Below are 23624 nucleotides of genomic sequence, written 5' to 3'. Positions count from 1 at the left end.
TTTTTTTTTTTTTTGGAGGTGCTATTATTAAAAGCTTATGTCAGTCAACTCTAAATGTAAATCTTAACTGCAGGGACATTTAGGGAACTGCTGACATGGCTTCGGGTGGTGGTTCCTCAAGGACCAGAGTCAATGCCCTCATACCTATGCATCAGCACAAAATTGGGGTGAAGCTGTGTTTGTGGTTCAGAGACTGGTCCTAGACAACCGTGAAGTGGCACAGGCCTGTACTTCCAGTTCTTAGGAGATAAGGCAGGAGGATTGCAAGGCCTGTGGCAGCTGGGACTGTATAATGAGGCACTGTGCCCCTCAACTCCAACAAAACAAAAACAAAACAAAAAACACACACCCAAAACTAAAACAAAGCTAATGTCAAACAAACAAATGTTGCCCCTAAAATATTAGAGAACCTGTCCTTCTTCACTGATGGGTGAGCTCCCAGCTGGGACACCAGCAGCTCAAAAGGACTTCTTTAAGTATATAGAAATATTTTCTTCATACTCTAAACTTGATTTAATATATGATTATGGTTAATTATTATTCCACTGAGCTTAATTCAACTTAACCCAATTCAGTGTAGCTCAAGTCATTTTGGTTCAATGACTGTAGAACAAATTCCTACTATTTGAAGACTGTGGGAGCTACACAAATGGCTAGGAAAGGGTTTCCACTGTAAAGGTTAGGGAGGATGGTAGGTCGAAGCTCAGAAATGGCCCTGTGTTTGCTGGCTGCAGACATATCCAGAGCCCATCTGCTTCCCTCTCCATTCCACTGCCACCCTGGTCTAAGCCAGTTTCCTCTCAGAGACTGTGCAGGAGCAGGAGCAGGAGCAGGCAGCCTCTCTCCTCCCAGCAGCCACCCGTCCCCGTCTTGCCCACTTCTCTTCCCACAGCGGCCACCCCTGTCCCCTGCTAGAAATCCCTCAGTGGTTTCTTATCTCACTTAGATTATTAAAATTTAGATCTTTCTAGTGAAGTCCAAACTCCTTCATTTGGCTCAGTAGCTCTGGCCTCTGGCGACCTCATTTTCCTGTAACCTTTGCTGGCTTTTCTCCAACCATGAGGATCTTTGTTTGTTTCTAGAGCCTCATCCCAGGCTCCTTCATGCTTTAGGCTCCTGGACTGAAATTTCCTCTGTTCCATGTTCATTTCGACTTTGTGTTGGCCTTGGATCTCCCTCCTCCCAGTTACTGACTTCCAGAGGCTGGACCAGTGTTCCAAATGTGTCCACACTCTACCAGTGTCTCCTTATCACTTAGCTCTGATTATTTCTTTCTGATCACCCAACACAATTTGAAATTATGGAACTCAGTTATTATTGTGTTTTTGCAGGGTTTTCCTGTTTTTTGTTTGTTTGTTTTTGCACTAGTGTGTTTTTAGGCTAGCCTAGCACTAGCTGTGGAGCCCGTTCTGGCCTCCAAGCTAAGATCCTTTTGCCTCAGCCTTCCAAGTGGTGGGATTGTAGGTATTTATTTCTCCTTTTCCTTATTGCCTATCTTCCTCACCGGGAGAGGGCTGGGATCCTGCTTACTCTGTGTCCCCAGCTCCAGGCACAGCAGCTGGCATATAGGAGACACCAAACTAAACTCCTGAATGACTGAACACGTGATTGACGGTTCTGGAAGGTAGAGGGGGAGAATACTGCAGAGGAACTAAGAGAAGCTTGGGGGTGGGGGTTTAGGGGAAGCCCTCCTGGGAGGAGCAAAGAAAGGTGAGGACACCACACGTTCTTCAGGTGGAAGGCACAGGGGCAGTGGAGCTCTGGACCCAATACCTAAAAGAGAAACAACTTTCCCTGCTGAGCAGGTCCTGCTGTTCAGAGGGCACTGTACTGTCTTCTGCCTTTGTACAAGAGGCTAGAGTTAGGTTCATTCCTATAAACATCTAAGGGAGCCACGCAGAGCCCTGGGCACCTTGAGGACTTATGGAGATGAGGCATTCTCTTGAGGCTCTGTATCTGTGCCTGGAACACGTAGCAGGGGCTCCACTCTTCCTGTCTCTAGGCTACCATATGTGCCCGTGGCTCTGCGATCTTTACAAACGTTCCTTTCAAATCCTTCCCTGCATCTAGACTTAGGGAGCTAGCATGTAAAAGTTCAACCACGGAGTCTGGGCAGTTGAAGGTCCAGTCACATGAGGCTCCCTGGGCCCAGTGGATTTTTCCATTCTGTTATGCTCCACACTCTTGACCTGGATTCATCTGTGCCCATTCCTGTCAGGTACAGCCCTTGTCTGACCCCTGTAGATATCTGCTTTATGACTCAATATATGAAGTCTCAGGGCTGGGAGGAACCTTGGCAGCCATCAGCTTGCAGGACCGCTGCTGGCTTTGTTTCCTGGGGGTCTTGATATTTTTCATTTTGCCCTCATTTGGGAGGAGAAGCAGGCAGACATAATTCATGTTTCTTTGTTTGTATTATTAACTACTTTATTGCTGTGGACAGACATCATGACCAAGGTGAAATAATTTAATTGGAAACTGGCTTAGAGTCTCAAAGGGTTAGTCCATGATCGCCATGGCAAGGGGTATGGTGGTGGCAGGCAGGTATGGTGCTGGAGCCATAGCTAAGAGTTTCCATCCTGAGCTGTAGGCAGCAGGGAGCGGGTGGCCAAGAGCAGGCCTGGTGTGGGTACGTGAAACCTCAAAGCCCGCCCCCAATGACATACCTTCTCCAATAAGGCCACATCTACTCCAACAAGACAACTCCTAATCCTTCCCAAACAGTTCTAGTCCCAGACCACGGACCAAGCATTCAAACATACGAGCCCAAGGGGCCATCCTCATTCAAGCCAACACATTTTTCTTTCTTTTTTATATGTGTCTGTGTATGTGTGGATACATACTTGTATATATATGGGCGCATGCATGTGGAGGCCTGAAACTGACATGGTGGTGCCTTCCTTGATTACTCTTCACCCTGTCCACTAATGCAGGGTCTCTTCCTGAACCTGGAACTTGCTGGTTTTGGCTACTGTAGCTCACCAGCTTACCCCAGAGATTCCCTGCTCTGCCTTCTGAGTGCTGGGATTACAGCCATGACCCTTCCTGCTGAGCCTTTACGTGGGTCCTTCAGACCCAAATTCTGGTTTATAACTTGCATGGCAAACATTTTACCTGCTGAGCCCCTTTCCCAGCCTGGGAGTAATACATTTCTCAATGCTAGGGTATGGCATGAAAAATAAGATCACCCACAATTGCCTTCTCTTTTGCAGATATAAGAAAGAGAGAGAGAAAATTGCTGGAAAAGGCTGGCTATGTCCAAAGCGGAAACTCAGCCCTAGCTCCCATCGTGTCCACCATAGCCATCGTGTCAACCTTCAGCTGCCACATCATCCTGAAACGCAAGCTCACTGCCCCTGTGGTAAGGGCTACCTCTAGGTCAGGCCACTTTTGCTCCCTCTCCTTGGTAAGCCCCAGGTGAGAAGCCCCTTTCTGTCTTTGCTATGCCTGGCATCAGAACCCCCGGTTGCAATATACCAAAGGGTGCCAGGATATTTCACGGAAACAATTAATTAAACTTAGATTTATTTTTCAGTGCTTTGTTGATTTTGAGCCCAGGGCCTCGCACATCCTAGGAAAGCACTGTACCTCAGACTCTGATCCAGTTGGCACATGAATGTGTGGACTGGCAAGGAGCCTGCCCACTGCTCTCACTCTGTCCACACAGGGCAGGAGTGGCTGTTAGGACTGGGGCACAATGTGGGGGTAGGGTGAGGCAGGGTGGGCAGGGATGAGAGAATCTGGCTGAGAGAACTTGGTTGCTTGGCTGTTCTTTCTGCGGTGGTGTGTGCTACAAACAGGGGACCCTTAGACTGTTCTCTGGTAGGGAGAATTCAGAAGATTAGGCTGGGGTCTGAGTCAGGGTTCCTCTCAACTTGAGACCTGGGCCTGTCCTGTTTAAATTGTGACCCTCCTACTTGCCAGCTATGACTTGTGACAGGCCATTGGCCATTCCTGGCCTTGTATTCATTAGCAGTAAGCAGCCTGGTAGTAGATAGTTCCTGTCAGTGTAGGTGGGAGGAGGGGGGGTGAGTGAGTAGTTTTGCATAAAGCCTGGGAAATTATGGGGTGGGGGTGGGGGGGCTTTTACATGCTCTACATTACCTGCTTTCACCCAGGTCACGTGGGTGTGGGCTGAAGCCTCTGAGGGGAAGTGGGATGAATGTAAAGCATGAGGGCTTTTGACAAGGGAACAGAGCATTCAAAGATAAAGAAATGCTGAGCTAGAGAGAAAATAGCTCTTGGGTTTAAATGAAGAAAAACACAGCTAAGACAGTAAAACCAAGTGTCTGCAGGACAAGTAGCTGGAGGAAAGTCAGCAAAAGCAAGGGAGAAGTGGGGGGGGGGCTAGGGGGGGGGGGGTTTGGGGGAGGGAAGGATCAAGGATAACAAAGTTTGTAGAGGAAACAGCACCCAAAGCAGGGATGTCAAAAGAAGTGGAGGTGGGGATCATGATGAGAAGCAGGAGCTTCTGCTTGGCCATCCTCTGCTAATTCCATTTACAGCCTCGGTATTTTTGTATGTGAGAGGGGTGATTTCATTTTCAGGCTCTTTGTACCTGCTTTAAAACCACTGTAACGCTGGTGACCCAGTCACAAACTCAAAGCCAGAATGAGTGACAATAGTGTCCTGTATGAGCAGAACACTGCTCAATTATTGTGACTGCTTTTGATGGTCCCCAAACTATATATATATATATATGTATATGCACATACATACATATATATGTATATATCCACACACAAATATATGTATATGTGTATATGTATTCACACACACACATATATATGTATAAATATACATATACACACACACAAACATATTTCCTCCTCTAGTTTTAGTACACCAAGGAAAGGAAGTTGAAACCAAATTATGCTAATTTTTCTGACATGATAGTTTAGAGGAAAGCAAGATCTAAAATCCAAGATCTCCAGGTTCAGAATCCTTTTTGTTCCCTTTCTCTGCTAGGGTCATTGCACCCTGAGGTTGGCTTCCAGGTCCACCAGGTAGCCTGTGTACTGTCTGTGGAAATCTATGGTTTTGTTGTTGTTTCTGGTTTTTTGTTGTTGTTGTTTTGGTTTTTTGTTTGTGTGTGCCAAGGTCTTACTTTTGGAGTTAGAGAGTTAGGACCAGATGTGATTGAGAACAATTGCTGTTATCCTCTTAGCAATGTAGAATTAGCTCAAATCTGGACCATGCCCACAGGGCCCGTTCAGTAGCAGACACCTCACTTGGGATCTGCTGGAGGAAGCTGTATTAGTAATTTCTTAAATGGGCTAGGAAGAGGCTGATAGTTGAAGTTGGCATGTGAGAAGATGAAATCACGCACCCCAGAGAGCCAGCAGAGAGAGAGAAAGCTTGTCTTCATTGAGTATACTCGATATCCAGGGATCCTGGGTGGGGCTCAGTGACTTTGGAGCTGCGTGCTCTGGAGAAAGGTGCTGTGTGGCCCCAGAGGGTCAGATGCCTCTGGCTAATCTAGAGCAGAAAAAGAGTTAGGCAAATCTGCACAGGGCTTTGAATGAACAGTCTTGGTTTGAATAAAGGCACAGTACGAATGGGTATGTATGAAGCTGCTTAGTTGTGGGACAGTCTCCCTTCTGGGTGGCCAGCAAGGGTGTATGTTTCCCATCATTTTTGTAAAAATTCCCGAAGCAAAAGAGTTTGCAAAGCCATTGCCCCCACTTTGCCAACTGATGGTTTCTGAGCCATGAAATGGAAAAGTGTTCCTCTGTGAATCCCAACTGTGCTACTGTTTCTTATGTTAGTGAGTATAACCCCCCATGGATAGAGCAGCTTGGCGCTAAAGCAACTTGCAGTCCTAAACTCTCGATTCTCTCTTCCTTCTTCAGGCATTTAGTGTGATTGCCATGTTTAATGTAATGAAGTTTTCAATTGCAATCTTGCCTTTCTCGGTCAAAGCAGTGGCCGAAGCCTGTGTCTCTCTAAGGAGAATGAAGGTATAACTAACACTGGGTGAGTAGGGAAGAGAGCGCATTTCTGAGGGGCGGGTGATGCTTGGAAATGGGGTGGGATTCAGCTCTACTGGAGGGCTGGGTCGTGTCTATGGCTGCGTGGAAATGAAGCTGGAATAGTCAGTGTGCCAAGGAAAGAATGAATGGTCAAGGCTTCCCCAGAGATGTCCTGCAGGGAAAACAAGACAGAGTCTCTATCCACAGAGGGGGTTCCTAACCTCCACAACTCACCCAAGGCATGATTCTGATTTTCTCTGTCAGTGTAGCTGGCCCTGCACTGACTCATCCCCTGGTTTGTCTTGTAATGAGTGTGGTGACAAGCAGCACCTCAGGGTCATCATTTGCTCACTCTGTGTAGCCACCAAAGACAATCAGAGGCACATAGGAAACCAAAAGAGAAAGGAGAGTCTTTATCCTTGGGAGCTCTCCTTCTGGTACTGAATCAGATGCCCTAGTAAGTTATGTACATGGTAAGGTGTAAGTGAGATGCAAGAATAGCATTTGATGGATTTGAGGTAAGGACAGGAAAAGGAGAAGGGCATTTTTGGGGGGAGGGTACAGAATGGCAGCTCAGATGACTGTGAAATCTGAAGTCATCTCCAGCATCCTGCACCCATTTTCTTGCTTTCAAGTAGTCTAGAGCCCCAACTGAGACTCCAGTCACTGCCTCTCAATGAGGACAGGCACTCTTGTAAGACCAGACAGGAATGTGTGCTGTGACACTTACAGGTACACGAGCCAACAGTCCCTCATTTGCCCTGTCTGCCCCTGTTCTAGAAAACAAGTGTGGGTGTTTGGATTCAAGGAAGGGTGTTATTTGTTGGATCTCCAACCTCCACACGGTCCCATCAACTTCACTGGGCTCCATCATTTGTTCTCTGAACTTAGATTGAAATAGAGTGATTGAAATACCAGTCCTCCTCAACTCATGCTTACACTCAGCTCCCAAAGAGCTGTTAAATGTTTGGCATACCCACCAATGCTCACCTGCTCAGAACCTGTGAACTCCAGTCTCTTCCAGAACTGCACTTGAGCCCTTATCACTGGCTCCTCAGTTCCTCCACCTTTGTTTTCCATCCAAGTTCTGCCTTGAGCTCTGGGATCCATCAATCCCAGATGGCTTATTCCATGCAATTTCCACCCATTAGACTATGCCTTGCATGCTGTCTTGTCTGCCACGCTATGGCCTTGACCCACGTTCTCCTTCTCTCTCCTCCTCTCCACCTGCACAGACTCAGCTCAGGCACCAAACACCTAGACCTCCCGGAAAGGGAATCATGTGTCCCTTCTCTGGCCGTTAGAGTGCTGTGTCCTTGTCACACTTTACTGCACTGATCCGTGCCTGCCCCCTTCTCCTCACAGACAATCTTTTCAGGATCAGAGGCTATGCCTTATTTGTGCATGCATTTCTTCCATTTACCCCACAGTCTGACATGTCCCATTTGGTAACTTGTAAATGTTATGTTGATATGAGTGGGGAAGAGGACAAGGAGACTGAGCAAATGGACCTTGGTTTCATAGGTGTCTGTCATACGGTGAAAGCCATACCCCAGGGCATAGGCTCACTGCCTTGGAGATGAGGATGAACGTAGCTGGATCAGCATTCCCCAATGTGGATGACCCACATAGGTCTCAGTTAAAAGATGCCCGTCCCAGATAGTTTGAATTGGTGGACTGTTTCTGCCACAGTGCTCCTGGGGGAATAATGTCTGGTCAGTGCTGGATGTCTTAGGTAGAAACGCCAAGATTCTAATCTGAGGTCATTAGAAGGTATGTTGGTAGGATTCTTGCAAATGGATGACATCTGCCCACTCACTGTTGTCTCTTTAATCTTAGAAAATCCTCATAGCTAAAAGTCCCCCATCCTACATCACCCAACCAGAAGACCCAGACACTGTCTTGCTTTTAGCAAATGCCACCCTGACATGGGAACAAGAAGTCAACAGGAAAAGTGACCCACCGAAGGCACAAGATCAGAAAAGGAACATTTTCAAGAAACAGAGGCAAGAGCTGTACAGTGAGCAAAGCCCATCAGCTCAGGGAGTTGCTAGCCCAGAGCGGCAGAGCGGCAGCTCCAAGTCAGTCCTACACAACATCAGCTTCGTGGTGCGGAAGGTGAGTGTGTCAGTCAGCCTTGAATTACGATAGTGAAATATCTGGGGCACTTCATCTGTAAAGAGCTGGGGTCTGGGAGTCTGGGGAGATGGCTTGTTGGTGAAGTGCTTGCCATGCTAACCTGAGGACTCGGGTTAGAGCCCCAGAGCCTACATAAAAAGCCATGCATACCTGCAATCCCAGCACTGGGGAGGCAGAGACATGGAGACATGGGGATCCCTGGAATTTGCTGGTCAATATAGCCAAACCAGGTTCAGTGAGAGACTTTTTATCAAAAATGAATGAATGAATGAGTAAATGAATAAATAAGGTGAAGAGTGATTGAGAAAAACTCTACTCTGGCTTACACAGGGCTGGGGGTGTTAGAGGGAGAGGAATACAGGGGGAGGGAGATGGGGAGAAGGAGATGGGGAGAGGGAGAAGAAAAGGAAATTGAGATTATTTGGACATGACAGTTCAAGATCAGGCTGGGGGCCTCTGGTGAAGGCAGTCCATCATTGCTTGGGGTGGGGAGCGAAACGAATCACTACGTCCAGTATCAGGAAACAGAATAAAAACATGGATGTTCCATAGTCCCCCTTGGAGGCATGACTGCAACAACCTAAACACCCCTATAGCAGATCTGCTCCTAGAAGCCAACACTCTTTAGCAACAGTGCTATCACAAGAACCAATGTCCGCCTGAGGGAGATTCGGCTCCCAAACTGTAGCAGACAGTGTGTGTTTTGAAGGCAAGGCCTCTACTCTGCCTCCTTGTATTACATAGCTCTGGCTTTCTCATACCCCTTGAGCTGGAGATGATGGTGGGATGCCTCTAATCAGGTCCCCTGTCTTCCCTGTGCAACTTTGTAATCATGTGCATGCACGTGCCTGCTCCCTCTCAAGCTTAAAGAAGATGGTTTCCGTTGGTACTGAATTCTGGTGCCACCTCTCGAACCACTGTAGTTTTGTTTCATTCTGTTTTTGAGGTGAAATCTTTCTATGTAGCTTAGGCTGGTCTTACTAGTCATCCTCCTTCCTCATTGTCCCTGTGCTAGATTGTAGATGGGGGTCACCACACCTGCTGTTGTAGTCACCGCACTTGCTCTTCTAGTTAAAATGTTCCCTGAAGGCCCTGGAGATAGAATCCAAAGCCTTTCATGCATTATGCAAGCACCCCATCCCTGAGCCCTTTTACCAGTTATGGTTTTGAATGGACAGTCCAATTTGTGTGGCTAGCCTCAAACTGACTGGCTTTAACAGAGTCTTTAAAACTCGTTTCTAATTTCACATTAGAATGCTAAGACACAGGAAAATAACCTGCCTATGTACCCATCACAGAATTAACTTTTTTAGCTGCTCCAACCACTACTCGATTTTATGACTGAGGAAACTGAGGTACACGGCAGCTAAATAGCAAGGGTCAGGTCTCATAGCAGGCCAGTGGAAGAAGATGGCATACTTACACAACTTACACAACCCTGTCTGTACTCTGTTGTTTGTTCAAAGACAGGACCTCACTGTGAAGTCCAGGCTATTCAGGAACTCGTCATCTTCACACCTGAGCCTTTGGTCTGTACTCTGTTTCCCCCTCCCCTCAGCCTGTGCTACTCTCCATGAAATACTGCTTTTGTACAAAACACAAACAAATTTCTTTAAAAAAAAAAAAAAAAAAACAGCCCGGCAAAGATTGGGTGGGGGCAGGGCTCACGAGCCAGCCAGGCACTCCTTCCTTTCCTCGAGAGTGAGGGTTGTGGAACTGCTAGATAAGGCTGTGAATTTAGGGAGCCTGGGAGCCTGGAGGTGGCGTTGACATTGCTGAAGCAGGCTCAGTGTCAGTCTGTGGCTAGCAATATAATCTCCTGTTTTGTTGATGGCTTTCCCCTATGCAAACAATGCAGAAAGAGAAGCCCATAGCCAAAGTGGTGAAAGCTTGATAGGCCCCTCTTGCAGGTAGTGGAACCAGCTACCACATGCTCCCTGACAATGGTGTCAGCCTAGCGCCACTGAGCTCAAGGCTTCGCTGAGCTTTGTATCCCTGCTTAGTGAAGGCACTGATTTCACGTCACTTTCCCCTGCCTCTGGGCCTGCACCCTAATTTCTTCAGACAGGCTTAGGAAACTGGTATCATATAAGGAAACTGCCTTTTAGCCCTCTAACCACCTTGCTCCATACTGTCTTCAGTATATGGTAATGTCTGGATTTGTGCGTTAGAGGCACAGGCAGCATTTTGTGAGCTAGTTCCATTCTAGGCCGAAGCCACTTAGCAGCTACTTTACTTTGGGCACATCACCTCAGCTCTTGAAGAGTCTGTCTCTTTGCCTGCTGCACGGATTTTTATGATAGCGTCCACTTCACAAGGCGGTTGTGAGAGCAGAGAAACCACATACAAAATTCTTAGCTCATGGAAAGCTTCAACTGCAGTTAGCAACCGCTGCTCCCTTTCCCCTTTAACAATCTTGGCTGGCTTAAATTGTTGCTCTTAAAAGTTCTAAATTCAGACCATCCAAGTTTCTCCAAATTTAGCTCCATGAGTCTATTTGACCTTGTTCTCTAGGATGAGATCAGGGCATGTTAGTCAGAGTTTTGCCCTTAGCCCTGAGCCTATGCCTGCTGCAAGGCTCTTAATGTTTGGTGAATGAGCAAACAAATGAGCCACCCAGAGGATGCAGGCCTCCTGGTTTTATCCTGAAGGGAAAAAGTAGGCCTAGGAGGCTCTCACCTGGACCCAAGGAATGGCCAGGACTCAAGGGTGGCTTACAGGGAGCCTCTATGAAGCTAGCCCACACTGTGCCTCTATAACTAGCCTCATCATCTTGAAGTGCTATTGTGGTCTAAAAGGTCAGCTCCATATACTCACTGTCAACACTGTGGGTTCCACAGGGCAATGACTCCTTCTGTCCTGTTCATGGTTTGATTCCCAGTGCCTAGCATGATGTGAGGCATTCCATAAAGATGAGTCAAGGAAGTTACTGATGACAGACAGCAACCCTCATGCTAGGTGTGTCAGGAGGTGATAAACATACCTAATCTAGCTTGGGATGGGGGAGGAGCCATATTTGGCCCCATTCCAAATGCATCTTTGTCCTAAAGGGTTGCATCAGGAGTATTTGCAAACGTTCTAGAATGCTCCACATGCAACCTTCGTTCAAACATAGAATCGGGCAAGCTGTCAGTTGCCCCTCTCCCTCTGGGGTTACACCAGAGGCCTCTGTGACCCCTGCCTTACCTCTTTTTAAATGTACTCATCCATCTTCCACAGAGTGCTAGACTTTGAGAGCAGCCCGCAGGTAGTAAAGGGGTGTTGGGGTGTCACACAGAGCCGAGCTCACTTTGTCAGAAGTTGCTTAAGCTTCCCTGGAAGCCTGGAGCTTCGTTTGCCTTCTGTGTGGGCCGATTTAACAGAGTGGGCCTTGTAGGTGTTATTCTTTACCTGGACCATACTCTTCACTCCTGGTGCCACCTGCATCTCACCTCAGACCAGCTGCTTTCACTCAAACTCTCACTCAGCACGCGTTTTGGGGCCGGCACAAGAGAATGCATCCACCTTCTGAATAAATTTTTGTTGTACTTCCATTTCCACCCACTCCTTGCCCTTTCCATAATACACATTTGACAAAGTCCACATTTCAGTTGCTCTCCTTCTGTCCATCTCCAACTAAAACGCAAGCACTGTGACGGGGGAGGGGGCAACCCAGGGTCACCTGTTGGGCTCATCTCTGGGTGGCTAGGATTGCCTGGGATCCAGAATGTGCCTCCACATGACCCTGGAGTCAGGGCGAGGTGGGGGCTGGTGCTCAGAACAATGCCTGGTGCATCACAGGCACTCAGTGACAACTTGATGGCTTGACACATACACAGCTGTAAAGTCATCCTGAGGAGATAGTGAAATGACTCGATGTTCTAAACTGAGTTGTTATGATGAAAGATTTCATTAAAAGTGACTTTTGAAACCACACAGCTCTCTATATTTAAGTTTGTCCCACGTCCCACTGGGTCACGTCCTCCTTTACCTGCCGTTAGACTCACTTCCTGGTCTCCGAGCACAGGACAACCCTCATGTCCAGAGGGCCTCTGTCTCCTAAACTTGCACAAGGCTGTTTTACATCAATATGTGAGCAGGATTTCCAGGTTTCCAAAAGCCCTCTGGGTACTCTGCTGGATGCATGAGGGAGGGTGCTTAATTAAAACTCACATCTCCGCATCCTTCCAAGCTGTGCATACGAGGCTTGGCGGCTGAGGCTGTAGCTGCCACCTGGTAGAGGTGACAGTAGCCTGTTGTCTGGCCGGCCTGGTCAGCATAGAGCCCAAGCCTCCCTCCACCCTGCCCCCAAGAATGTGGAGGAGTAACTGTCTTGTGTCTACTTCTCCGACAGGGGAAGGTCTTGGGAATATGTGGGAATGTTGGAAGTGGGAAGAGTTCCCTCATCTCAGCTCTCCTAGGACAGGTAAGTGTGTGGTGACAGCTGGAAGGATGCCGTTGACAGGACAGCGGAAGGGTTTCCTCGCTGTGGACTTTGGGGGGCTTAAGCAGCCTGTAGAGCCATGGTCAGCTTTGGCTGCCATGGCTAGTGTGGACGTCGTTGAGGACTTCCCTGGGTGGATGCATTTGGCAGCTCCAGGCATGGCTAGACATGGGTCAGGATTTTCACCTGTCTTGGGTTTATCTCCCGAGCACAGGTGTTAAATAGTGATGGCCTCCTTGCCTGCAGCTCCATGTTGGTCTAAATAAGTGATAGATCATTAAATCTGTGGCTTCTCCCATTGCTGTCCTGGTTTATAAAGTACAGAAAAGCAGCTTGGTGGAGAAGGAAGGAATTGGGACTCAGGGCATCTCCTGATGAATTTTTTTATTGTTTTCAAGACCCCAATACCTGCATGAGAGCCTTGAGGAAAAGGTGAAGGAATGAATGCACAAAAGCAGTGCGCTCTGAACACCTTGTGTTGGAAGAGCGATGTTCCTAGGTCTTGTCCTGCCTCTGCCACGTCTAGCTGTGAGACCCTAAGTAGGTGCTCAGGCAATTTACTATATCTGCAGGAGGCCTTCATGTTGCCATGTTTTACAAGCTTCACCCTAAGCGATTAAGACATGTTTGGAGGAGGTGGGGAATTAACTCTTCCTTTTGCCTACTGTTGTCCCTGAAGGGAAGCTTGATTGAGCTGGGGTTGCCTCCCATTGCTGAGAGAATTTGGGGAAGCTCTGAAGGAATAAAGAAACAAGGCTCAGCAGGGCCCACTGGAACAGGGGTGTGAGTCTTGTACACACCAATGTAGTTTATCTCTTTGGCCTCCCTTGACTCTCAGCAGGGGGAGTGACCACTTCTCTCCTTCCTGGAGGTGAGGTAGGGCCTGGGTTGGGTGGGCTCTGGGTCCTAAGTATGTGTGCCTAGGGTCCTTGGCAACCAGCCACACTCTCCACCTATCAGCACAGGTCTCCAAATAAAATGAGAGATGCCCCCGCCTCTGCTCAGACTTCAGCACCAGGAAGCTTATTTGTTCACAGCCAGCCCCTTTTTGGGATGTGTTGATGTCGAAAGGAAGGAAACTTGCAAGTCTCCCTCCAGCTTCTACCCTCTGATTTATTCCTTGGGAGCGTCTCAGAGAAGATTGAGCCCTTCTTCCATGAAACAGTGAGGGAATCAGGCACTCCATGACGGAGGAAGAGGGAGTGGGGGTCCTAGATTACGAGGGTTTACCACTTTGTTTCAGTCACATGCTCACCATTTTCCCTTGGACAAAGAAACTGAAGCCTTTGGACCTTGTTTATTCATCTACAAAATGGCCCAGGAGAGCTGTGGCAAGGGTTAGAAAAGGGAGTGTGCACAGTAGTCGGAGCTAAGTCCTCAAGACCAGTCACAGCGTCAGCTGGCTCAGCACAGTGCCTGGAAGGCACCTACTATTTCTAGAACTGCTCTTGCTAATATTATCATATCTTTTCCAAGTTTAACTCGAGGCCCCTTCAACCATTCCCAAGGTTTTCAAAATAGTACCACATCGTGTGACACTTTTCCTGCTCAGCCACATTGCCACACCCTGTGATTATCAGCCCTGCAGGTCCCCTCTCCTGGTAAAGCTGGATCCTGATATTACCACCACTGTCTACCATTACCTATCAGAAGCACACTTTGTGGGATCAGCTTAAGGGCCTGTATGTACTCAGTGTCATAAACGGGGCCTCACGTGTTTTTAAATTGGATTGCTTGGTGCCATCAAAGTCCCAAAGATCCACATGAAAGTGGATTTTCCATTCTTTGTGAAAAGAAAGAAAGAAAAGGGAGTTTGGGCCCCATAAGGCCTGAATTCTTGCATGGTTACAGCCCTGCGATTGAGTCACAGCTACTTCTTTATGGCGGGGTCTGCCAGAGCCTCCACCCCAGGGGGAATAGGCTGTCCTCTGCTCCAGGGACCCGACCAAGGAGAGGTGGACCTGTTTGGCACAAGGAAGGGGGCCTCTGGTTACCCATCCATTCTTCAGGCCCCTTGCTGGGTTTGAGGTATGTGTAGTCTCAACCCTCCAGCTGGTGTCCTAAATTTCCTGCCTCGACCGTGCAAGTGTCTCATCCAGAGACCCTCAGCCCCACACTTGGGCTTACAGGGTGTTTGCAAGCCGTCTGTCAACCCCTATATCCATGTGACTTGTGCTCGTGTAGGAAAAGGGCGGCACTTGGGAAGGAGCCTGTAGCATGTCTTCTAAGGGTCCTCTGCTTATCATTCCAGATGCAGTTGCAGAAAGGGGTCGTGGCTGTCAACGGACCCTTGGCTTACGTTTCTCAGCAAGCATGGATCTTTCACGGAAACGTGAGGGAGAACATCTTGTTTGGAGAGAAGTACAACCACCAAAGGTATGATTACCGGGATGTATCCAGCACTACCGTAGTTGGTGTACCCTGCTTCAGACTGTCAGGCCACTAGGAATGGTTACTAGGCGGAAAGCTTTCTTCACTGAGTTTTGATGGAACATTCTCGGAGTCCGCCCAGGAGCTGGGATTTCTTTTTTTTTCTGGCCCAGGAGTTCAGGAGAGGCACGTTCTGTGGCCACATGGCATGCCCAAGGAGAGGACGTTGTTGTGGCTTCCTTCCCAGAGCAGGGTACCATATGCTCTGAGGTTCTCTGTAACAGGGCATATGTCGTTTGACTGGTGAAAATGAGTCTTGCAGTTCTGATTTGGGCTAAGTAACTAAAGCGTTGCTTGAGATCATGAGCAGCCGGCACACAATTAGTCCTGACACGATTAGTCCTCGAGGGCGCCATCAGGGGATACTGTTGTTAGTGTCCTCAAAGGATCTAATGAAATAAAATCAAACTTCTGGTTATGAACCTTTGATGCGTGTTAGGTCATTGTCTTTATGTTCTGGAAAGCAATGACTTCTTAGGTCGGCTTGCCTCGGGTGAGTCCTGCAGGGGAACCCGGGTGTCATTTCCCATTTCACTGATGTCGAAGCTGAAGCTCAGACGGGTGCCCTGGGCTCTGGAGTCACTTGTTTCCATTGGGGCTGCAGGGTCACTCAAAACCACTTACAGTTTAGGCTTCTTTTGTTATCTGAGCCCACAGACTCCTTTTCTCATGGGCCAGCATTGGCCAGCAAATGTGTTCCCAGCAGTAAGTCTGTGGCCTGCCCTCATCTTTCCCTGGTTGTGATGCCCTCATCAGAAGGCTCACATGTGACAGGAAGTTCCGATCAGTGGTGGGAGTCCTTGGCAGGAGCCAGACTGCTTTGCTCAGTGTCTTGTGGCCACAGCCCCGTTGGCTTACGCCCACACCATCTCTACCTGGAATGCCTTTTCTTTCCGCAGAAGCACAGAATTCAGGACAGTTACTTAATTTACCAATAAGGAGGCAAAGAAAGCAAATACTAACCAAAGGCCTGCCATCTGCCGGGCGCCATAAGGAACACAGATATTGCCTCAATGTGCTTGCATGAGTTACTTTAGCACTGTGTGACAGATTGCCTGACAGGAGCAACTTAATGGAGGGAATGCTTACTTTGGCTCATGGTTTCGGAAAGCTTCGGTCTGCCAGGGCGAGGAAGGCGTGAGGCTGTGGGAATATATGGCAAAGGCTGTTGTCAGTTAACATTGTGGTTACCAGCCCATCCTTAGTAGCAGCATGAAGCTTGCCAAGTGGAACAAAAGTCCCTGGCTCAGTGTGGGGCCCAGGAGCTGCTTAAACGGGGCACACATGAGAGCACCGCCAGGGAAACCAGCTGTTCAGACCAGTGGCCGATCCTGAGGCACTCGGTCACTGTGGTACCTGCGGACAGTTCTGTCCACTGTGCGTATGACTGGGGTTGAGATACACAGGAAGTAGAAGCAGTGGAATGTCAGCTTCTCTCTTACTGTGGGACCTCACACATCGCTAGATTGTGTGATGCCAGAAGCCCCAAGAGGTGGACTCCTATGGGGTGTTGTGTGTGAGTGGAGTTGAGCCCAGTTAGACAAGGAATTTACCCAGTAACTTCGCTGGGCAGAGCTAGCTAAGTCCTTCTGAGTCTGAATTCCAAGGCTCCACAATGGGTGATCTCGGGGAACAAAACATCCCCAGAAGCCCCAGAGCTAGGGTCCATTTCCCACCTTTCCTCTTTCCCCTCCAGTGACATCTTTGCACCTGTCTTATTTTCTCTAACACTGTCGTGATGATGGGTGGACAGGGTAGCTTTACAGAGCAGAGGTCGCAGTTGACATTTGGAATCATGTAATCCTATGCAGCTCCATCACATACGTCCTCTTGACACATTCAGGCCTCAGTTCAGCCCTGTGTTCTCCCAGAGGCCAATTTCAACAATTTCAGCCCACATCTTGATCTCCTTCTTTGACTCAAAGAGCAATGGTAGCCGACACCCCCAGGATTTTGTAGTCACTGGTGTCATTTTTTTCTGGATGACAGAAACCCATAAGGGGGGGAAGCAACCCTGAGCCAAGGAGAAACCCCAGGGATCAAGGAGAGACTGTCTTTGGGACAAAGCAACTTGCCTGGGGGCCTTGAGCAGAGCAGCATCCAGGTCCTCACTTTGTCCCAGCAACAACGGTGGCTTCTTCAGGAGCAGCCTAGGCAGCAAGGCTAAATGCTGGTCTTACCATTCTGACCTCTATGCCCGCAGGTACCAACACACAGTTCAAGTCTGTGGCCTCCAGAAGGACTTGAACAGCCTGCCTTATGGAGACCTGACTGAGGTGAGCGGAACCAAGCCCCATTACTCCAGCTGACCCTCCATCTATATCCACATCTTGCAGGGGCAGAAAGTCCCAAGGCAAATGCTTGCAAAGTCTGTTTTCTGCCTATCACAAGTTCTTCTTTGGGGTCCCCTAACTGGAGGTGGACCCAAGCCTACCTGTGCTTGCCTCATCATGGTTGCTTCCACAGCCCACTTCCAACCTTTTCATCAGCCCAAGGGGGGTTCCTAAACCTCAAGGCCCAGCTCTGTCCTCCAAACAGCGGCCCAGCGTGCTCCACACACTTGTGATCCCAGGGCTCCTGTTCTCTGACTCCGCGCAGCCCAAGAGTACTGAGCCACCTTCAGACCTTTTCCCTTAGGCTGCTTGTCCAAAGTGCTGGCTTGGTCCAGGGTTGAGCTCAAGTGGCCCAGAGCCATTGGGCCACCCTCCTTTCTCTCTCTCCCCAGCACACCATGCCTCTTGGACAAGCTTTCCCACAGTGCCAGCTCAGAGAACCAGCTCCTCTGGTCTCTCACTCTGCCTGTGAGGAGTAACTGGTGTTTCTGAGTCACACACGGCTCTGGCTTCCCCTCCCAAGTTGTCTCTCTGCAACCCTGCCAGCCAGCCAAGGTGTCTGGCCACCTCCTAGACTATTAGGAGCTACCCAAGTTCCACTGAGGAAGGCTTTGGAGCTCCACAGTCAGCAGTACTTTGCCACCAAATGCTGCAGTCAATGCTTGTTGGTTAGCCCTTGGTGACTGCTGTTTTTGCATGTCTGGTGGTCCCTGCTGAACCGTGAGCTCATGATTCACATGTCACTTATCCTGCCCAGCTCCTACCTCCCAGCTCCCAGCACTCAGCTCAGGAGCTGGGCATCCGGGTACAGTGGGATTCACTCAGTGCTCAGGAGGCTGGGACTCCCAGGAAACCATAACCTAGGCTTCTCGTCTTGCCGCAAATGTTTACTGAGCCTCTAATCCATACCTCAAATCATGTGATGGGTCTTAGGGATTTGATGGTGAGCAAGAGAGCATGTGTCTTGTTTTCAGAGGACACACAGTTGCACACAAGAAAGTCAACAGAGGGCCCCTGGTCCATCTCCCAGGCACTCCTTTTCATTATTCGTTTTCATTTTCCATTCTTCCAAAGTTCCTTGCTGCAAAACAAACAAACAAAACAAAGCAAAACAAAAACACCCCAACCAGCCAAACAAAAAAACCTTATCAGTCAATATATAGTAGTCGATATAGACTGTGCTTCGGTGAAGTGAGGGAGACAGAGTTCTTCCAGTCAGCCCCATTTAGTGCGAGGGGCCGGGAAGATTGCGGACAGAGAAAACTGGCCTGTGCATTTCCCCCCAAGTCCCGAGGAGATTTAGGAAGCTCCTGGCATATAAAAACTATGGGGTGGCATGTGGGCTTAGTGACGGGCAGTGTCTTCATCTCTGTCTACAGATTGGGGAGCGGGGTGTCAACCTCTCGGGGGGACAGAGGCAGAGGATCAGCCTGGCCCGTGCTGTGTACGCCAACCGTCAGCTCTACCTGCTGGACGACCCGCTCTCGGCCGTGGATGCCCACGTGGGGAAGTACGTCTTTGAGGAGTGCATTAAGAAGACACTCAAAGGGAAGACTGTGGTCCTGGTTACTCACCAGTTGCAGGTGATGGGGACATGTGTGACCCATGAGGTCTCGGGCTAAGCGCAGCCTTTGATGTTCAAAGAGACTCCTATCCTGTCTAAAATGTGCCTTTTCCACCCGAAACTGACTTTCCCTGGACAGGGGATGGAGAGGGCAGGAAATGTAAGAGACACTGGCGAGTCCAGCTTCGTGGTGCTTGCTTCTCTCTGTGTATGACTCCATTGGCTTAGTCTTTGGGGTCAGTGGTGACATGACCTTTCCTCCACTACAGACTAGACTCTCCAAGATCAGTTGGCTCTGAGATCTGGGCCACTGGTGCCAAGGAAATGAAGAGTCAGACAGGGACAGTTCAGGCTCTATCCTTTCTCCAATGGGGGCTTGATGGGTCTGAGGTCAGGGGCCCCTTGTCTGAGGACTGTGGAAGCTCTGCTTTCTTTCCTTACCCAGAAAGTCATGTACTTCAATGATGAAGGCCGCAGGCTCCCCAGTCTTCCCCTAACCCAGGAAAGGCTCCGGTAGCCAGGCCTAGTGGCCAGCGCTGAGGCTTCAGGGCACTCCTGCTTTCTTAGAGCCTGTCTCCAATTGAGAAACAGTCTCTCTCTGGCTTAAGAGGATGAATCTTGCAGATGAAAAGGTCAGGGTTTATGTTAAAACTGCAGAATTTGGCTGCATGGTCACAGACCTTGTTGTTTTTGTCCCACATACAGGTTATAAAATGGGAATCTAGGACCCCTTCTCTACCCAAGATAATCCAGGGCTCCCCACCATGCTCTCTACTCTCCGTATGGCAAGTTTTGGAGATAAGCTGTATGTGTGTGTTTGCATGTTTGTGTGTGCATGCATATGTGTGTGCATGCGTGTGAACTCGTGTGTGCAAGTGTGTACATGTTTGAGCATGTGTGTATGTGTGTGAGAGAGGGAGACTATGGGTGTGAGGGTGTGTATGTATGTGCTTACATGTTTGCACCTCTCAATGTAGAAAGTGTCCCGCAGGCATTGGGAGATGGCCCATTGGGACAGCGATGCAGAAAGCTCTGTCTCGTTGGCCATCTGGCTTGATCTGGGGGCAGGAGGCAGATCTCTTTGCTTTTCGGGGGTGGGGGAGTTGAGCTGGTGGGAGGATCAAAACAGCAAGTAAGGTCGCCGTAGCTATAGGACTCTGTAATGTTGGGACCTTCTGGCTGAAGCCAGGAGGACCACCCTGAAGAGAGAGGGCCTTCTCAAAGGCCTGGGAAACCCAGTCCAAGCCTCCCCGGAATAAGCTTTGAACATTCAAATTTTGCACAAGTAGGTGTCTGGTTTCTTTAGCAGGTGTGCCACCACTCTAGAAAATACTGAGGCTAGTAGGACAAGATCTCCTAGTTCGCCTGCAGGTCAGGGCCGAGTTAGAGAAGGCTGTCTGGGTTCAGTCTGGAATCCCATGTTTTGATTAGAAATGACCTCTGGCCTAGCCAGAGTCCTAAGTGTGGTTATCACAGCCCTGACTTGTGAATACCCAGTCTCTGGCAACAGCCTGCCCCGGAAGGGCTGCCTTTCTGAGGAGTCCTGGGTTCTGACGGGTGTGAGACAGAGCTGTGCCTCCAGGATCTCTCACAGAGAGTAAATCTTCCTGGCCATCTTTGGTGCTCACTAGCCATCGGTATGATCTTGGGCAAGCTAGTATTTTCCCAGATTCTCCAGTACTATACCTTTCCAAGGTCATTCATTTTCATTCACTTCATGCTTGTTGGAAAAGGAAGAGGGCCACCAGGTGGCACCATAGTCTTGATGCACTTTTCATCCCAATCTTTTTGGGGGAGGGGAGGGCTCAGCCTCAAACTGCAGCCCTGGGGCTTTCCAGAACATTTCTTAGGCTGCTTTGGAGTAGCCGGTCAGGAGAGTCACTCGTCTGTTTACTTGAGGAAACAAAGCGAGGCCAGCAGTCAGCTGCTAGTATCTACTCAGGGCTCAGCTTCCTAAGTGTTCGCAGAGCACGGCTGCACGAAGCTACTACCCCTGCGTCACTGGGGTGAGCCGAGGGCTCGCTGGCCAGAGGGACCTTTGCGAGCCCTTTCAAGTCCGGGCTGTGGACCCACACACGGGCAGAAACGCCGATAGACCGTAGTGGGCCCCGTGTGCCTCCCCTCCTCTCCTCATGTGGAAAATGAATGGCTTACCCACGCTGCCAGCTTCCTTGGGTCGGGAGCCACAGAGGTTGAGAGATAAGATGTGCCATCAGGCTGTGAAACATTAGAGAATGGTGTGTGAGGTCCAAGTATGTCTTGTGGGGAAAGGAAGTTCTGTCAGAAGGGGTCGCCACTGGGCACTAAGAGCCAGGCTCCTGCCTGGGGAACCCCAGCAAATGTGTACCGCCATGAGTGGTAGCCCCTGTGTTCAGGGTTCGAATGGGGTTCAGCCAGGTGGGATTTGGCCTTGAACAGAGTGGAAGTGCAAAGCGGGAGCTCTGGCTTCTTAGAGTAGGACTGTTCCCAGTCTCCCAGCATCTTGCCTGCCCCCTGGAGGGGACTATCTGCCCTTTGATGGGTGGACCCATCGAGAAGAGCTCGTTCTTCTTCCAAAATAAAAGCAAGTCCCTCTTAGCAGAATTCCTTAATCACGGGATGGATGTGAACGTGAAGGGTCTTGGAGGGTCAGGAGATCAGAAGTGCTTTGGGTAGCATGAGGCATATAATATTTCTCACATAATCACTGTAATGTTAAAGCTGGTGGCGATGTGGCCCGTGACTTGGTTTCTATCCCCTAGGCTCAGTGGGTTGGGGCTTCTGACAGGACTGAGACCGTATTTCTTATCCTTACCAAACCATGGCCTCCATAATAGCCAACTGATTTCTTATTAGGGTCACTCATTCAGAAGGAAGCAGCCAAGGAAGTTTTGATTGCAACACTGTGGCAGCCTGAGCCCAGCTTCTGTGCTCAAGAGGCTGGGGACTAGCTCAGTGGTTCTCAACTGGGATCCCCCTGCCCCAGGGGCCCTTGGTAACACTTGCCAACATTTTTGTTTATCACAACCAGGGAAAGGCATTCTACTGGTGAGTAGAGAGACCGGAGAGACTGTGAAATAGCCTACAATGCACTGAAGACAAGGAATTATTTGCCTCCTCATGCTGTTAGTGCCAGGATTGAAAACCCTATAACTCAGTGACTCTGGGACAGTAGGCGGGGAGTTTGGTGGACGAGGGTTGGGTGGGCTGTCTCACTGCTCTCACCAAGGCAGAGTCATTGAGGATTGCTGCACTGTCTCTGCAGTTCCTGGAGTCCTGTGATGAGGTCATTTTGTTAGAAGATGGAGAGATTTGTGAAAAGGGCACCCACAAGGAGTTGATGGAAGAGAGGGGGCGCTATGCAAAGCTGATCCACAGCCTCCGAGGATTGCAATTCAAGGTAACAGTGGGCCTGCACAGTAAGAGGGATTAAGAGCCTTTCCTCGTGACTTTCCACTTGGGAGAAGTCTGTCATTTCGCTTTCAGAAGTCATTTCACTTTATCTCCAGGATCCAGAGCGCATTTACAATGTAGCCATGGTGGAGACGCTGAAGGAGAGCCCAGCTCAGAGGGATGAAGACTCTGGTACAGTCAGATGACAGTCCCCTCTCTCACTGCCCCTGAATCCTGAGTGCACACAGATTTCTTTCATTATTTATTATACAATTTCTCATCTTAGACTTGGCTTCAGGAGATGTGAAAGACGAAGCAAAAGAACCTGAAACAGAAGAATTTGTAGACACAAAAGGTATTTACCATCTTCTCCCTTGGTTGTGTATCCTGGAGTTCATGCTGAGCATCCGTTATCAGGGTAGAAGAGTGGAAACAATGGTTATTGCTTTGGGAAGCTAGGGTTGTGGTATGTTGCAGTATGATCTTATGTTGGGTAATGTCAACTTGATCAGGTTGGGAATCCCTATGAAGATTAGTAAAATCCTCTCCTGGGTTCTTTCTGAGGACATTCCCAGAGACAGTCGCCTCCAAGAAAGACACACCCTAAATGAGGGCATCACCATCCCTTAGGTTGGGGACACAGATGGAATAAAAGGGTGAAAAGAGGAGATGCCATTGGTGCATTCATTCTTTCTGTTTTGAGGCCACCATGAGCAAGAAATTGTCCACATTTAATCAATCAATCAATCAATTAATTGTGATTATAATGCAATTATATCATATTTTCACACTTCTCTTTTTTCCCACTAACCCCCTGTGTGCCCTCACCCTTGTTCCCTTTCAAATTCACAACCTCTTTTTCTTTACTTGTTGTGTGTGTATGTATGTTCCATCCATATAACATATAACAAGTACATGTTACTTGTATGTACATGTTTTCAGAGCTGGCCATTTGGTATAAGATGACCAGCTGGTGTGCTCTTGCCTAGGGGAGGACTATTTCTTCTGCTCTCAGGACTCCTTAGTTGCCTGTGGTGCCTTGCGTAGGGTTGGGTGTTGTATTTGGTCATTAACATTTACTATTGATGTATCTTTTAGTAAAGCTGCGGTTAATCCTAAACCAGCTGTTTACACAAATCACCACACAGAGACTGGGATTTATTTAATTAACCTAGATCACAATGCTGGGCAATAGTTATTCCATCCTAAACCTCCAAGCCCACATAGTTTCCTACCATTCAGATTTTACCCATTATACTTGCTTTTAGTAATATCTTAGGTCCAGTTCCTCTCTCCATGTCATTCCAAGACCTCTCCTTCAGCCTCTGCTCCCCCAGCTTCTGCTCCTGCCACTTATCTTCCTCCTCTGCCTCCCACTCCTTTCTCTCCTC

The 23624-nt window shown here is 48.9% G+C and overlaps 1 protein-coding gene across 1 annotated transcript in view; it reads left to right on the top strand.

The window, feature by feature from the left end:
* The window catches only part of Abcc12 (ATP binding cassette subfamily C member 12), an 82248-nt gene that overhangs the window by 32109 nt on the left and 26515 nt on the right, over window positions 1-23624 (top strand). Inside the window, exons 4-13 of the mRNA XM_055620958.1 lie at window positions 3213-3361; window positions 5853-5960; window positions 7812-8090; window positions 12445-12516; window positions 14786-14910; window positions 17168-17240; window positions 18677-18880; window positions 22106-22240; window positions 22350-22425; window positions 22520-22588. Coding sequence (XP_055476933.1) covers window positions 3213-3361; window positions 5853-5960; window positions 7812-8090; window positions 12445-12516; window positions 14786-14910; window positions 17168-17240; window positions 18677-18880; window positions 22106-22240; window positions 22350-22425; window positions 22520-22588 — 1290 coding nt within the window. The remainder of the gene's footprint in view (window positions 1-3212; window positions 3362-5852; window positions 5961-7811; window positions 8091-12444; window positions 12517-14785; window positions 14911-17167; window positions 17241-18676; window positions 18881-22105; window positions 22241-22349; window positions 22426-22519; window positions 22589-23624) is intronic.

The sequence above is a fragment of the Psammomys obesus genome, unplaced genomic scaffold (assembly GCF_907164565.1).
Source record: "Psammomys obesus unplaced genomic scaffold, mPsaObe1.curated_primary_1811, whole genome shotgun sequence".
NCBI lineage: Eukaryota > Metazoa > Chordata > Mammalia > Rodentia > Muridae > Psammomys > Psammomys obesus.
Note: the sequence above shows the minus strand (reverse complement) of the source record. Positions and strands in the feature narration are given on the sequence as shown.